This window comes from Tympanuchus pallidicinctus, unplaced genomic scaffold (genome assembly GCF_026119805.1).
Source record: "Tympanuchus pallidicinctus isolate F22 unplaced genomic scaffold, pur_lepc_1.0 scaffold24, whole genome shotgun sequence".
Taxonomy (NCBI): domain Eukaryota; kingdom Metazoa; phylum Chordata; class Aves; order Galliformes; family Phasianidae; genus Tympanuchus; species Tympanuchus pallidicinctus.
Window position 1 is genome coordinate 4,796,883 of NW_026294741.1, and position 17,185 is coordinate 4,814,067.

At 42.6% G+C, this 17,185-nt stretch overlaps 1 protein-coding gene across 3 annotated transcripts; it reads right to left on the reverse strand.

Moving 5' to 3' along the window:
- Positions 1-667: 667 nt before the first annotated feature.
- CRK (CRK proto-oncogene, adaptor protein) lies at positions 668-16,304 on the reverse strand. Of its 3 annotated transcripts, none has more exons than XM_052689167.1 (3): positions 16,190-16,304; positions 9,535-10,070; positions 668-4,026 (listed from the first exon to the last, which is right to left on the reverse strand). In XM_052689167.1, the coding sequence occupies exons 1-3, from the start codon at positions 16,287-16,289 to the stop codon at positions 3,889-3,891; spliced, it is 774 nt and encodes a 257-aa protein (XP_052545127.1). In that variant the 5' UTR covers positions 16,290-16,304; the 3' UTR covers positions 668-3,888. The 3 variants fall into 3 exon arrangements, with proteins under 3 accessions (XP_052545127.1, XP_052545126.1, XP_052545128.1); XM_052689166.1 differs by lacking the exon at positions 16,190-16,304 and adding an exon at positions 15,819-16,110; XM_052689168.1 differs by lacking the exon at positions 16,190-16,304 and adding an exon at positions 15,819-16,123 and having other exon boundaries at positions 3,909-4,026; positions 9,705-10,070.
- Positions 16,305-17,185: the final 881 nt, after the last annotated feature.

Genomic DNA, 17,185 nt, shown 5'->3' on the forward strand with positions numbered 1-17,185 from the left:
TCCACCAAAGTGCTGATGAAGAAAGTTATGTGTAGTAACTTGCCAACTGAATACCAGTCAACTAAAATGCGGAGTGCTTTGTGATGTAGTGAAAGAAAACAAATGCCATTGTTGAACTTACCAGCAAGAAAGAGGATTACTGACTATCAAGACTCCTCCCTGCATATTCCCAGAACCAACACACAGTATAGTAAACAGTGTTTTAATTGGGTGTATAAAATATGGCCTATTCTATGCAGCAAGGGCCTTGTGAGTTAAAGAGCACCTCCAGAAGGCCAAATGTTTGGGGGAATTTTGATTTAAGTCATCTAAAGAATCCCCAAACTATTTTCCAATGCATCCCTCTAGTCAGAAGTGAGACTAATAACTGACAAATCTCATTTTTACTTTCTTCATGAGTCCTTCTGCAGTGAGAATACTTTTCGCCCTCCCCCCGGACTTAAGGAACTCAGATAGTCACAGACATTCACCTTGCTTGAAAAAGGCTGTGACATTTTCTGGTTGATAACTTATTTTAGTCATCTTGTCTTTCTTCTGCAGGTGTTAGGTTTAATTGTTTTAATATAAGCATGGTTAATTAAAAGCAGACTTAACAGCACTTCTGTTTCTATACTCTTCAACACAGGTATTACAATGACAGCTGATTGAGAATGACACCAAGCCAAAGTTCTGGCTATACTTTTATTTACTTCACATACTATGAACATATACATTACATGCTACAAAAAATAATTAAAAAAAAGACTTTTAACTGTCAAGAAAGTGGATAGTGTTATAATACAATGGCACATGTTCATATTTCTCTTCAAACTGGTTTGGTTAGAATCCTTCCCCAAAACCATTAACAAAAACAAAGTGTTTTATTCCTAAGATGATTAGAAATATTTGCATTATTAACAAATACAATTCAAACAGATTAACAAGATTTAACCAGGTCAAATATTAGTAAAAAGGCTGGGGTTTACCAAAATGAAATCTATATTAAAAAAACATAGCAGCCAGTTGTACTTTTAGTGTGATAGAATGTGTAAATGCACCAGAAGAACACAGTGTAATTGAGCATTCTGCTTTCACGGTGTATTCTAGAAGTTATTATTCTAGTTCTAACACCTGCCTATGCACAACAGAGCAAAACCACAGCCAGACAGAGACAAAAGATTGTGACCAATGTCTTCGCAATGATTCTTTGCACGCACTGGGAAGAGGGAGAGAACAAACAGAAGAGGATAAACAAAGGCCACAGAGGATTTAATCTACATGATCATGGTCTAGCTATTTTCCTTTAAAAGAGCTCGGTAAGTTGAAATGTCTATTTCGCACAAACGCAAACATTAATTTCTATCACCTATGAAAAAAACTCACATTTCAGCTTAGAACTGAACAGTGGAAAACAGCTGCATGGATGTATTGGTTGATTAAGAAAAACTGCTTGACAAGAACTTAAGATTCTAGTGCAACAGCAGCTATTAAGACTCCTCTACTTTCTTTTTTGCTCTCTCAAAGTGTACAAATATTTGCAATTTATACAGTCTTCACAAAAACACATCTACAAACTTTGCAGGGTATTTGCTAGTCAACAACTCCATTTATGTCTTTCGTATTAAAAAGGCAAGGTTTGCATAATAAAATTCCTTTCAGGAAAAAAAAAAAAGTTATTTTGCTCTCTTAAAATAACTGCTGACTGGAAAGGTATAAACGTATGGACTTCAATTAACTGCAACTGGAAAAAAAATGCTTCAGAACAAACTGCGTCACTCTAAGAACAGTTTGTTGTGCTGCTTCTGTAAAACCTGAAGTATTAGCATATATGGGCAAGTGATACACTCAGTGTTACGCCTGCATTAGAATGCAGCTAGTGAAAAATCAGTGGCAACAAGCAGTAAGACCAGAGGAAAAATACAGCTTAGCCTTAAATACATCAATTTGTTCCTGGCCCTTGAGTTAGGTTCTGAATTTGTTTCCCCAGTGGAGACTGAGTACAGAGCTAGAAGTGATCTCTCAATCAGAGCAGCAGATCACCCTGCCCAGAAGAACCATCCAAGCTGGAACAGCTCTGCAATTCCTTCCTTACTGTTATTCTTGGGTTGCTGTTATAACAACTATCAGTTTGCTAATAATCTTTAGTACTGCTTAAGGGATTGGTGATAGAAAAGTACAATTAATGTACATTGGCATTCATTTACAGAATTATCGGGTGCCCGTTACCTGAAAATTAGACCTGCTAATGAATTAGTTCTGAAGCAACTAGTACTTAAATATAACAAATATTAACGTTTCCAGCATGTTACACAGTTCTGAGGTAAAGTGTTACCAGTATTCTGTCTGCTGGGTCGGTGCCTTGCAGCAATGGCATTTGCAGTGGGAAAACTGGCCCTCACAGCATCTACAGCCAGTGAGACATTCTAGCCTGGCACAGTTTGTATCAACCACATCAACATCTTCAGTTTGATACTATTTAGAAACAGCTGTTCTGTGTGGTTATAACCTAGTCAAAGTTAGAGAATTTGTTTGCTTGGTCACTTGAGTGCTGTATTTGGAAAGCAATCCAGGGTACAGACAAGGGTTCATTACTTCAGTGTTTAATTTCAGTTTACAAAACTTACTGAATCCATTCTGATTTATGTTAGAGAAAACCAGATAATTAGAAGAACAGGCTTAGAAAACAACAAACAAAACCAACAAGCAGTGCATATTACCAACTATCCAACGCACTGATTTGCATTGTGAGCTATGAAGCCAGAGTGACTCTATTACTCCTTTTGAAAATCAATCCAGAAGCACACAAGTATTTTCCATTAGTTTATTAAAAATAAAATCCTCATGAATTCACTATCAAATATTTTACAGATGAGAATTAAGCCAGAAGAGTCCCCAGAGTGATTTCAAAATAGAAGTAGTATTTGCTTTGTCAGTTCACCACTTTTGACAATGATTTGTACTGTAATGCATACGGGTATTGAACAGTTCTACACTAGTTAGACTGGCCCTATGGAATTTATCTTTTCCTCAAAGCAGTGTAAACGTTTTAGTACATTTAGTGAATCAAACACTGCTTTAAAGCTATGCCTTAAAGTGCTTTTACACATTTATTTTTCAGCACTGGTATGGACGTTTACACTTCAATAAGCCTTCTATTTGTGGATAAAGAGTTACTGGCGTGTTAATAGAAAATTTAAATTAAAATTAGCTGCTATGTCTGAAGCATCAACAGTACTGAATAAATCAATCTAGTGTCCACCAGCGTCCAGAATTCTGAGGTTGATTTGTTCTGTCATTTACCATTAAAATGGTATGTATTTGTAAATCATAAGGCTGTCCCCAGTGTGCTCTAAAATATCTGTACTGTGCATAGTTAACTCACCATGCAAAGTACTACACAGCATTTCTAGGACAGAGAATTCAGGATGGAAAAAATAAAATGGAGAAAGCTCCAGGATAAATTTGTGGGGAATAAAAAACCAACCCAAACAAACTATCTATACATTGAATTGTCTAAGGTTGATGTTCATTGCCTGAGGAAGAAGCAACATAAAGAAAAGGACTGGAGAGAGCTGTAAATGCTGTCCTAACGTCTCTGTTACTGCTCTCTCCAGCTGATGCTCCTGGCAAGGTCCAGTCTGCTGTGCACATGGACATAAGCAGGCATTACAACCTATAATCATGTACTAGTTCTGCCACTTGACACACAACTTATCTACTGTCGTACCCTGAATTACGTGACCCTTGATTAAGGAATGGTGGTGCTCAGTCCCAGGGGTTTGCAGGTTATCAGAATGCTTATACAAGCAATACCGCTTTCAGCCTCTGTCAGAACACAGTCTGGATGGCATCTGCAATAAAAACAAGTTGAGATTGTTCCCATCTGCAAGCGCAACTGTTGAGCCACACTCAGCTGAAGTCCTCATCAGGATTCTGTTGATCCAGCAGGCGGACATGTGTGAATGGAAAGTGACCACGTTTGCCATTACATTCTCCTTCCCACTGACCACTCATGTTAATCTTTGTGACCTTTACCAGCTCACCGACCTGCAGGGGAAGGAATAAGGAAAGTTACAATTCACACGCACGCACAGGATGAGCTGCTGCTCCTCCCCCTCGGTGTTGCATCAAGTGTACCACAGATAATTCTATCAAAGCAGTTTCAGTCTTAACCATTTTTGATGCACCAGCCTACCACCTCATGTTTCTCACTCACGAAGAACCATATAGAAAGAAACTAGCTAGGCTAGGTGAGAACTACCCCTTAGTCTGCAATCAAGACCAAACGTTCAGAGCACATCTGGGCCCTGACGTTAGCTGCTATCACAGTAACTGGATGTGGCTGAACTGACCGAGGTTTGTGCTCTGCTGTACTGCATCAACGGCCCTGCAAGGGAAGGGAGTGAGGGAATGCAGGTGGATGAAGGAAACATCTACAAACTAAATGGCTCCTTAATGCTGAAATTCCTCCAAGTGCTCTCCACGTAGCACTGAAGGAGTTTGGGATAACTGGGGGCTGCGTTTGCAGAGTCACAGATTATAAAGCAGTAGGAGAATGTTTGGAGAAGTGCTGCCTTAACACTGCACTGCTCTTACTCTCTGTGCATTCACATCAAGCCATTACCACAGGCAAGGCCAGATGATCTTTCAGTCTTTTGTCCACAGATTCCTCAAATAAACTCCATGGGTGCAGTGAAGACAACTGATGCCCTCTTCCTGTTATACCCAAAATGTTCGACTAGAAAAATAATGGTTATTGTGGCCCAACAAAACAACGTGCTGTGTTTAAAAGCATCCAGTTCTACGTACTGCACTGACTAAAAGCACAGTAATGCATCTCATCTTCTAATCTCCAGCATAATTCATAACCAATTAAATCTAGAAGAATTGCCTTCCTTTGACAAGGTCAAAAAAACTGCACAGCAGATATTTTCCCAAGGCTGACTTTGTGTGTCGTTCCATAGCTATGCAGTTCCAAGCAGGGCCACAACTCTAGGCCTGCTCAGTGCCCAACTGCTCTGCATCTTAAAGGATACATGAACTAGAACTTGTACAATGATTTACAAACTCAGTGAAAGGTGTGTGACATCGAAAAGCTGCCTGCCCACTTCTACCCCTCTATGTACAGTTTTATCAGTAATCTTACTTATGAGGAACACAGCAATCTTCAGAATTTTTCTGTGTCACAGACAGAAAATACTTTGGGGACAGATATACTCTATTTTCTTTCACTAATGCTGTAAATAAGCTCTCAAGGCACAGCTGCAGTGTCTTACTGCATTTAACCCAGAAAGTCACTGAGTATACAGTTATGTACGTGCTCAGCACTGTGCCCAATTCATCCAAAGCAGAAGCTCATTATTCTCACTTCCCAGGCAGTGAACGAAGAATAAGGAAAGCAATTTCAGATGCTAGTAGTCTCTGTTAACTGTACAAGTTCTAATCCCTTGCAATCTCTTGCCAAAGCAGCTTTTAACAGTGCGTACATTTAAAACACTGCATGGACATTTAATTAAGCTTCCCATAACTCTGATGATTACTTATCTGGTAATGAGAGGCACACAGGGGACTCTTGCTGCAGCTTTGTTTTCTTTCCCTTTGTAGTAATTAGCACAGACATTTTCATGAGCCGTATTCTGAAGAAAATCCTCTTATGTATTTGCTAGAGGCAAAAAGGAAGCTTTCCATGACTTCTCTATGCTAGCTTCAGCTCTTTAGGAATTTAATCACGCAGTGTGTATCATTTTGCTACTGCTAATAATCACTGGGGGGCTGTAGCAATAAAAAAATACTCCGTTGACCAAAACAATAGAAAGCTATAATTTAATAGGGAAAAAATTAAATCTGACTATAGTAGAAGCAAAAAAATTTTCTTTCCTAACAATAACCATTACAAGAACACTATCCTACACACACTAAATTACTTCAGATCTGGACACAGTGCTTCAACAGCAAAGCATATGGCCTCCAAACCAGTATGAATGAGAAAAGCACGTCCTCCTGTCTAACTGAACAGCCCGACTTATCCTGATGGAATCTGCAATTAAAGACACTTGTAGTCATCTGTGCTTCTCTATTGTATTTTTTCAAGCTAGAATTGTATCCTTAATAGATCCAGGATAATCTCACTTCAGTTGTTTTTATTTACAACAAAGTAATATTTAAATAGCTAAATGTGCATGCACTGCTCTCATCTGCTCTCTCAGACTTCCTTCCTACCTGTAATTTTCCCTTTTCCATCCTTACTGAAGTTGGAAACACTTCTATGTTTATTGTGGGAGCCGTTCTCCTATGTTCTGTGGACCACAGACCAAGTCTCATTCTATCCACACTACTTACCTATGGTAACGTACTAACAGTGATGCAATGTGCCCACTGTGCTTAGCAGAACTGCATGAAAACTTCCAGCGGTGTGGCATGGGCAATTCTGCCTCCACTAAGTTACAAAATGAAGACAACACAGAGAAACTTCTAGCAAAGCTACCCATTATTACAATTGCTGGAACTTCCACATTTTTACACCAGAAGAGGACATTCCCTCTGAATTCTGCTCACTTTGATTAATGCTATTACCAGTCTGCTGCACATCATCCCACCAAGCCCAGAACCCAAGGAAAGCACTGCACTCTGCTATCAAGCCAGACTTGGAGCAGTTCTCTTACGAATTTTCAATTGCTGCTTCAAAGTAAAATACGAAGCTTCATGTAAAGACTTTTTTATTCCAAGTGCTTCTCTTGAAATGTGAAGATGGTAGAGTCCTGTACTGCTACTGAGGGGAGGAGAAACAAACTAAGGTGGAACGACCTCAGAGTCGTTAACTAAATCGATGTTCCCTTCCCTTAACGATACCCAACGACTTCTTGGAGAGGTCCACTTACAAGCAAATTAAGTGTGGTCTTGGGTTAAAACCTTCCTCCACAGCACAGCACAGCCTTTGTCAGAACATAATTTGCTTTGATCCTCCTCTAAGCTCTTCAAACCCATGTTAGTTTGAACCTAACAGCACAGATAGTTCTGTTTGCAGTTTGGGCCACAAAACTGTTTGATGTTAACAATTTTATTTGCTTAGGATAAACACTGGGATCAAACCCCACCTACAAATATCACCCCATTTAAGACAGAGTTTTCATTTGGAGGAAACAAATTTAGATTTATAGTTAAGAGGTTTGGGCAAAAATGGACTGAAAAGATTTACATAATGCTTTCTGGTAAGCCATTGAAGAAAGAGATCTCTGAATAAATGAAGAAGAAACACCATGAAGTGAAAGGGAATGTTAAAAACAGAAAAAAAGACAACGAGAAACAGTACTTGGAGAGACAGGATGAAGAAAAACTGGGAAGGGTAAAGAGCACACCGCTGCTTTTTCCTGTATGGACATGGAAAGCAGTTCAATAACACTGTGATTTGATTTGATGAAGAGTAACACAAAGGAAGCACAATTAGAAGCAGGGATACATGCTTCAAGTCTTACAAGTAAGTTTTCCCAATATTAAGTACAGAATAAAGAACTACTGCTGCTAACAGCATACAGCAGGATGAGTGCACATCATCCTCTCTGAGAGGCCCAACCTGCCAACCAGCAAGCGTTCCAGTAAGATGACATGGTCCATGAAGATCCCTGCCCTAACAGACAGGCAGAGGTGCTATGAGTCTGATTTCTGTCCTCACAACAGGCAGAACCTGTGCACTTCTTCATTCCAGCCCCTGCACACTTCTGCTATGCAGCATAGTAGCACGAGAAAACCACAGCAGAGGGAGGTGGTTCAGAACAATGAGATGCCCTCCATGAAACAACACCTTCCAAAAGCACAACACACTTGACAGAAGGTCATTGAAGAGGATAAGAAAACCACCACAGCACTCGCAAGCTGTTAGCCAGTGGGTAAGGAATTCTGCTTTCACTCGGATTTGCTCACAGCAGCCCAGATTATCAGCACTTTCCTCATCCTCACCATTTTGCTCTATGCTACCAAACTAGAATTTGAGTGGCACGGTGGGGCTCTGCTTTAAAGGAAATGACACAAGTTTAAGCTTAAAGGAACACTGGCAGCACATTGGGGTTAGCTAAAGCTTAAAAACAAAATCCAGAAAGAAAACCAAAAGATTTTGATACAATATGCAGCAAACTAGAATGCCTCTAAGGAAATCTGATTGGAACACTCCGTGATGCTCAGAAATATTCTGAAGCTCCAGGAGGTGCCTAGGTGAGATGGTGAGAAAGAGAGGAAAGGAAACAGCATTTCAGGTATTACAGAAATTGGAAGGTTAAAATCTTTGCTTATTTCCCCAGAATTTGTTGAGTTGGCATGAACTTCCACACAGATGCTTTTCAACCCCAAAATCTCCATTCTGTATCCTGGCTTTCAATCCAGAAGTGCAACAAAGCTTACAATAACTGAGAATATATTTCCACTGCTTCCCTAGGCAAATTTTTATGTACAGTGGGGAAAAAAATGTCAGCTCTCCCAGGTTATACACCAGATCTGTAGAATGTGCTGCATTTGCCAATTGTGTTCTAAAGACACGCACATGTGCTCGCCACATTGCTGAAATATTCCAGTGCATTTCAATGCCACACAAAATTAAACAAATTATTAAGAGTGCAGAGATGTTCTGACTCAGCACAGAAACTGTTTTTTCCCCCAAGTACTTAAATTGTCACATAAACAGGAAGTCAATTAGGTATCAGGAAATTCCAGAGCGTTTAACTCAAAGAAAGCCTAGATTAAAGGATATCATTTACATATCATCCTAAGGCAAAGGTCTGCCACTTAGAATACCTTGGCCTGAATTTCCTCAAATGTAACTTGGAGGATAACTATTTGGTGTGTAGAGATTGAGCACTATTCTCCTTTTTAAGAGGGGAAAAAAAAAATATCAAAAAGAGCACGGATCAATGTTTGATCATATCAAGAAGTGAATCAACCTTAGGGAAACTCACTGCTTTATTACAAATAATACTCCATCAGTCACTACTTTTCCTCCCTAATGACTTATAATATATGTTCATGATTCACAGTCTACAAAATGAAGCAATCTGTTTGAGGTCAAGGCATTAAAATAAACCCCTACGCAGGATCATTACTGCCTCAGTGTGAATAATTTCAAAGCGACTATGAGTGCTTCCACTGGTTGCTTTTAAAAGGCAGACAGGATGACAGAACGACTCAGCACACCTTTAAAGGCTGGGGTGGAGGCACGCAGCACTGAACACAGGTTCTGACACACAACATTATGAGCCGCACCCAATCCCTCCCCCGAAAATAATGACTTCAGAAGTGAAATGTGGATGGGGAAACACTTATGTTAGTGATGTGTGACAAGAGACAACACTGGATCAGTAAGCTAAGCATGCTTATAATCAAGCTACTCCATAAGTGACTTCAGTCACTTATTTAAAAAAAATTAAAGCTATATCAATAACTTATCAATCATGATGCAAAACCAGCGTTACAGTGCTTTTTTCCCTTCCTTATTCCTACAGAATTATAATGTGATGGAAAGGGAAATCCCTTGAACAGATCTCTTCTTTCTGAGTTTTGCCCATTATGTACCTCCAAAGCCAAGGCTGTCTTGTCGTAGGCATTAGGGACTCGCTTCTGGATAACCCGGGCATAAATAGGGCCATTCTGAAGGTTAGGGAGCGGAGTGTTGATGCTGGGCTGGGCATAGGGCCCTGGCTCCGGCCCACCCAGTGGTTGTGGGTGGGAACTATCCTGGTTACCTCCAGTCAGAGTAGATACTGAAGCAGAGGAAGGTCTACACTTCTCGACGTAAGGAACAGGTATCATTCCCCTCTTTCCTTCGCTGTCTTCTGCATTCCACCATTGCTCTTCAGGTTTATCCCGGATTTTCAGTATGTCTCCTTTCTTAAACGGAAGATCTTCGTCATCGTTTCCATTAAAGTCAAAGAGAGCTCGCACATATTCAACTTCCTCCTGTCTGAGGATGACGCCGCTATTCTGCCTGGATCGGGAAACTGGCTCTATCAAGGTTGTAGTGTCCAAATAGTGTATTTTGTAGAATTCCAGTAAAGATGGCAAAGAATCAAACTCCTGGTCACCTATTCGAAATCTGGTGGGGTTCAACCCTGAAAAGAGAAAGCAAAACGTCAACAAAGAGAGTGAACAACAGTTACAACTGCAAATCAAACATCTGAGAAGACCGACACCTCTACAGACAAGTAACCTGATACTGACTTTGGTCATCCTTAGATCAACACTTATCATATTCAGCTCTTCTTGGTATTTTCAATTTAAGGGAGCATTATATTGTTAATGAGGATAGAGGTTTAAAGATGGTGCTCGTGATACCAAAGTATGCAACAAATTGTTTGACACTGCCAAACTTCCTGAATTATGACAGAAGTATCTAGAATCCTGCAATGTTTTACGGACCTTCAGTTCATCTGCACTTCTCAGAAGCCTACACAATTTTCACTGAACAGAGAATTCATTTCTTTCCCACCACTGAAAGTCTAAATCTGGACAGCAAACAAAGTCCTGGTATAATTTCTAACAGCTCAGACTCCACAGAAAAACAGCACAGCAAAGCAACAATACGTTCTCATAAGGCTTATAATTCATTCTTTTAATCTCCATTCTTATATTTTCTGTGCCATATTTGTCAGATGGAATCTAAGCTGCAAATGCGGATCTCAGATACATTAAAATGCAGATGATGTTCATATTCAAGACATCAGGAGTATCAAATTGCAGATAATCCATTTCAGTTTTCAATCTGAGAGCTGCACTTCTTTTTTTCTTTTCATTTTCATGCTCAGGCTCAGCTGGGGGAAAACACATGTATGATGTTCCATTTCCACCATGCACCATACACTGTGTAATCAGTTATGGGAAGAATTGTGGAAGGCTGGGGGAGGGCAGTGGAGAGGAAAAGATTTATGCTTTAATGAGTAACTCTTAGCAAGAAAGAGATGCTTACTTTGCAAGTCTGCTTCTCTGCAGGGAATATCTAACAGTTCTGAGAATGAGCTCTCGAGTACAAAGCTAGCAGAATTTTTCAGGCTGTTGCTGATCCAAAACTCCCTTCAAAGTAGCACCGTCAGCACGACAAGCTAACGTTACAAGAAGGTCTTTCAAGAGAGCAAAAAGGGGCTCTAACAGAGAAAGGACAGATTTGGTAAGATCAACACAAGCAGCCAATAAATGAGTTCTGAAGGAACAGAAATGTCAGTTAAGTTGGTTACAAAAAATTCAAAGCAGCAGAACTAAGCCATAGGAAAATGCACGTTGAGATGCATCAAAAGCTGAAGGGCTTTCAAAAGAAATCAGCCCCGCTGCAATGAGCCAAAAAAAGCAACAGTCTCAAATAACTACAAAAAAAAAACCCAAAGTAACCAAAATCACACTGGCTTCACCAAGAGATAAGAAAACTAATGTAAATATCAGTGTGATGTGTGAACCTGGCTCAGAAAGAGGAGTAAGACTCTAGAAATAACACCTAACAGCCTGAAACAGCTGCCAAACATACCTACATAAAATTCACTCTTAAGAGGAAAGTCCACTGATGTCCTGTGCGTGAGGAAGGAGCGACTGACATCAGGGTTCTGCAGCCTTTTAATGAGCCTTCCAAAATACATTTGGCGTGATTGAAGAGTGAGGGAACGCAGCCCCTTCAAATACTTTAAGATCACAGTGCTCAACGTGCTCCTCAAAGGGACGAAACCAAGTCACACCATTTGCACAAAGGGAACACGCCCCAAATGCCACATGCTGATTCTGATTCTTTTGTTTTAGAAGCAGAGGGCAGCTACAGCAATTTGAGGTCTGGAAAACAAGACCTTTGCAGCAAGAAAGACACGAGCTTAATTCAAATTGCTGAAGAACATAAAGGCAGCAACCTGGTCACTGCCCGGAAAACTTTAATGAGAAGGTTCCTAAAAACACCACGACAAGCCTGAAGAGTTCAAAGTCACAATTAGGAAAACATAGGTTGGAAACACAACCACACCTTACCAAGCAGGCGGTAATCTCTTCATCAGTTTAAGTCTTTGGTGCATACTCTTGTTCAGCTACAAAGTTAACGAGCTGAGTGATGTCACACAGCAGGGAAATAATTCCATGCATTAGGAGCTTCCAAGTCCTGCCATTCCCTGCTACAATGAAACTCAAAGATTAACAGATTTCAGGCTCAGAATTCTTCAGCTTCTTGTTTGAATTGCAACACTTCTCATACCTGTAGGCCAGTGGAAAAACTAAAGCATGATCTACCATGAGGAAGTCAGAGCAAAAGAGCTGGTTTTATGGTTTCTCTGCAGAAGCAGAGCTGTTTTGCTTCACAACCCTGGAACAGCTTTCTTGAAGGCACAAGTGCTAGCAGCATATTGTGTGCATCTTCCGAGGGCTCTCAGGAAAAGCAGAATGTGTGCAAAGGTAATCCTAACTTCTAGAGGAACTTTAGTCACTTCCTATTAAAGTTGGACAACTGAAGAAATCCTCTTCCCTCCTCCCCAGCTCTGCAGAGCCAAAGGAAGGACAGCAGCTCAGCTCGCACCTCCAGCTGCAGGACCGCGCAGCTCTGTAAGACTGCTCCTTAGAATCAGAAAGGGAAAGAGCTGAGGATCACCCTTCCTACTTACTCCATCCCAGCTCCATCTGCGCTAGGACTTAATGTGATTCCACCCACTTGGAAACAGACAGCGAAACCTCCGCCCCCAGAGGGGTGATGAAGGGGTTAAAATCCAAAGTAGCCCATAGTTAATGTAAGCGTAAAATCTGGACCCTGACTGATCTCTGTGACACATGGGCCTTCCTGACATAGGACTTTTACACTGGGTTGGCTTTGTGTCAGCGTGGAAAAGATCATTCACAGAGGTGTTAAATAAAACATCTAATATTCTTCTTGAGAGCGTGGGCAGGTGGCGTAACCACAGAGCAGCTTCAAGCTTCATCAGACCCTCCAGGGTTTCACATTTCTCTCTGCACTCCCATTCTGTCAGTGCCACTAGGCAGTTTTCTCTTTATCCCTAAGCTTTGGTAAGCTTTCCTTTTTAGGGCATGGAAGACTTAACAGGAATATAGGTTTTCAATCTCATCTCTAGACACACTCCGTAAGCCCCTACCCCCCATCTTCAAAAGCATGTTTGGGGAAAGAAAGGCTGCTCTTGGTGCTCAGGGTGCTGAGACAAGGCTCTCTGAAGAGATCACACTGACATACGACAGTTTTCCTCCTAGAGCAACTGTTACAGAGGCAAAACGTTCTGCCTGTGTCCCCCACCTTCATTCAGATGCCTTCTTTTCCTTGTTCTTCAGTGCCTCTCTGCTCACTACTGAGCAAAACAGACAAGCACCCAGAAATGCTCTAAAAAAACAGTGAAACCCAGCTCACTGGTTTCATGAGCCCAGGAAGCACAGACTGAATCTTTCAAAAAATCACAACGGAGTGCAGTAAGCGCGTTTGTAAAATGCATACTTACTGAAGACATCACCTTCCACTCTGCCACACTTTTCTATGTCACAAAGAAAAATGTTATGGATTTGAGGTTTCTGGCCTTTCAATAAAAAACACTTCAGATGTCTTTAGATGTTTTAGGCATTTTGTTTCAGTGCACATCAGACATTTTCACCCTATGCTTGCATGCCAAACTGCAAAGACGTGTTCAAATATTTCCTTCTGTACTGAAGCTGGGTTCCTACTGTCACCTGCACACAGCAGTGTACAAGCAGTCACGAATCACACGTGCACTTCAACAGCCTGAAGCCAATAAATCAACACAGGAACCTGACCAGGCATATCTAGGCTTTTCAGTGAGTTGTGTGCATTTGCCAAACAATGAATTGCAAAAAAATAAGTATACCATATAGAAAAATAACATCATAAAGTCATTTTTCCTAATCAGCTCTATGTGAACATTTACCTCATTTCACCGTGCTACCTTCCCCATCCAAACCTGAAATCATCTTTAATCTTCTACCAATAATACCACGTCCCTTCCTTTAAAGAACCTTTTTCCTTACTACTTTTTCTGATGGAAATGATGTTAAGTGCAATTTACTACACATACACTCTTTCTTTCTTTGGGTTTGAGTGCGAAGAGCACAGCATCAGCATGACATTCATCTAAACCCACTAGAATTGCAGCACAGAAATATCTTTGGAGCGAAAGTGAAGCAGTACCTATTCTCATAACATCGAGGTGGGACAAAAAAGTGGACTTCCAAAAAATAATTAAGCTTTTGAACACAATCAAACCTACTGCCAGAGCAGCTACACAGCGATGACAGCAGCTGGTCTTCTAAAGCAGATGTTTAAAACAGAAGATAACTACATCAAGCACATCTCACAGTCATAGAGTGGCTTTGGTTGGAAGGAGCCTTTAAGATCACCTACATTCACTGAGGTGATCCGACAGGAACGTGGATTATACATTCAACAACACAAAGAATACTGGTTTTCCACAGATGAACCACTCTACAGAAAACAACTGCCCAGAAAAAGGGCGGGCACACAGACTTCATTGTTTTTCACCTCCAGCATCTTTTAAATCCTATCAGGATGGATTCCACTACAAATCACCCTGGAAACTTATTCTGCTTTGTGTAACAGTCACACATTTCACACATGAAGCCTCCACAAACCTATGAAAATAAACCTTGGCTTTGATAAGACACGAAATGCTGAGGAACCGACCACGTCTTGTAGTAAACCACTTCACTGCCTGCTTTGCTTCCACTTCAATGCAGCCACCTTTATCTCCTGCATTGCAGAGCTTTCTGTGACTGGCGTGCACCTTACAGCAGATTCCTGTGACGAACCCAATGACTTGAGGCTTTCACCAATGTGCCAATTCTAAATGTTACAGCAAGCAGGAGAGATCATTGTAAAATGGTACAAACCCACCAACAACAGATTTGTTCTTTTTTCAGATTACTTCTTCACCAACTACAGTCTGTACAGCTTGAAAAAAATCCATTATTTGTCTCTGTAGCAACTTCAATCCTTGTCAAGTTCATTAGATCTCCTATTACACAGCTTCATTACACGGATTTTCAAACTCTGTAGTGGTTTCTCTCTGAGATGCCAGCAATACACCCACATCGTTCTGTGAGCATTAATATCCAGACAGGAGTGGCTCCACCACCAACTTCAGCAACGTCCCCAGCAGGGCTGCTGTTTAACTAAACCTTCTCACCACTCATCTACAGATCACACAATGCTGGGGGCTCCTGTTCACTTAGCTACACTTGTTCATTCAGAATCATTGCTTTCTGCAATACAGTCTTCTCCTCCACAATATTAAAGCAACTCTCTAAGGGTTAATTTAAGTACATTGTTTTTGTATTAGAGGTTGATGAGGAATAACATCAAATCTCCCCTTAGAACACAAGGTGTGTGTAGGAGGGGGGGGCCTGAATTCTATATCTAAAGGAACAAACGCCTTTATGCTCCTGAGGAGCTCCCACTACTTATTAATCCACCCAGCTCTCTGATTCACGACTAAGTTTAGCCTCACAACCTGTCTTCTTAAGGCTAAACTACTCCAACCGAATTCACCCTTTTAAGTGACTCTTCCACAGATCCATCTCCAGGCTCAGCTGATACACCGCATCCACACGTTACCATTCACATTCACAGCTTTATGAAGAAAACAAAAGAACGCACAAAGCTGTAAACGCGTGACGGCTCCGGGCTGCGCTCTATCCCAACGCACGTTTAGCAGCGAGGCAGGTGCAGGCTGCAAGACGAGCCTCAACTCCTCTACAAAGAGCAACGCGACTCGCAGCGCCGCCCGTGAGGAGAGCGGAGCTCCCGGGACGCGGCGCTCAGCGGGGCCCGCAGCGGCTGAGGGGCACCGCCAGCCCTGGGGGTCACTCACCCGGGGCCCCAGGGCCCTCGCCGCCGGCCCTCCGGCCTCCCGCCGGCCCCAGGCTGTTGACGATGTAGTGCGAGACGCGGGAGCTCTCAGACACCGAGAGCACGAAGTCTCCGGGGATGGTGCCCGAGTCGCGCACCAGGAAGGTCCCGTGGCGCTGCCCCTGCAGCAGCGACACCGCCTCGGCCCGGCTCAGCCGCCCCCAGTACCAGCTCCCCCGGTCCTCGGAGTCGAACTGCCCGGCCATGGGGGCCGCCCCACCCGCAGGCCGCACTCGCTGCCCCCGCCCCGCGGGCCGCCGCCGCCCGCGGTGCCCCGCTCCGCGCCCAGCCCTGCCACACCAAAATGGCGGCCCCTGCCCTGACCTCACCTACCGGAAGTGACCGCAAGCGGGAGACGCGGGGGATACGTGACGTCATCTTTCCGCGCGGCCGTGGGGACGGGTGGCTCCCGGGGGGGGGGGAGGCTGCGCATGCGCTCTAAGGAGATTGCAGGGCACCCGAGAGCGGCAGCTACCCGTTTCCAGGGCTGCTTTGTTCATATCCGAGTTCTTTGTCCGGTGTGCGTGCTGTGCTGTGAGCGCGGCCAGGATCAGTCGGTCTGTGCTTCTGGTGCATCTCGTTAGGAGGCGAACGTAACCCAGAGTGCCACAATTACCCGTGGTTTCCCAGTTCTTGACGCTTGCTGTGATCACTCATGTGAAGCTGGGTTTGTCTGCACGCAGGCAGGCACATTGAGGATTGAGTTCGCTGTCTTTTTTTCTTCAGAGATGTGCTGGCACCCGCAGTTCCTGCCCTCACCTCCTCTGCCAGCTGTATGCTCCCACCTCACAGCTGTGCCAGTGCAGCTGTTTTCACTGAAAAGTGTCTTTCCAGTGAGATGTTCAGTGTTAAGTATAGCCCTGTGAAAGAAAAAGCTTGTTCTGAGCCTGAGATCACTGACCTCGGGGGCCTGCAGGCAGAGAATTGCTTAACTTCCACTTCTGCTGCAGAGGAACACGTGTGTGGGTGCATGCAGTTAAGAATGGCATCTCTAAGGATGACAAAATAGATTTTAGATTGTTCTCCGAGATCTTCAAGTTCCAGTATAACGTCTTCAGAGTCTGGATAACTGCTCAGAGAATTCCATTCCAGCTCTGCTCAGTTCTGTAAGCTTCTTTTCCCCATAGGAATGTGTTTTTACAACTGTGTGACCTCCGTGTGGCAGCACTTGCATAAACAGAGCACAGCTGTCCTTAACTGTACCAGTGCCATGTTCCTGCCTGGATGGCTCACAGCATTTTTGCTTTCTTGTAGGGCATTCTGAAAGCCTTGTCACTGTCTCATGGATGGGGCTTTGCTATTGTGTCGATTAACTAGTTTTGTATGAAC

Coding starts and splice junctions, on each gene's coding strand:
- CRK (XM_052689166.1), bottom strand. CDS start 16,062: ATGGCCGGGCAGTTCGACTCCGAGGACCGGGGGAGCTGGTACTGGGGG. Junction 10,071..15,818: donor CGAGGGCCCTGGGGCCCCGG/GTGAGTGACCCC, acceptor TTCTCTTTTCAG/GGTTGAACCCCACCAGATTT. Junction 4,027..9,534: donor AGACAGCCTTGGCTTTGGAG/GTACATAATGGG, acceptor CTTCCCCTGCAG/GTCGGTGAGCTGGTAAAGGT.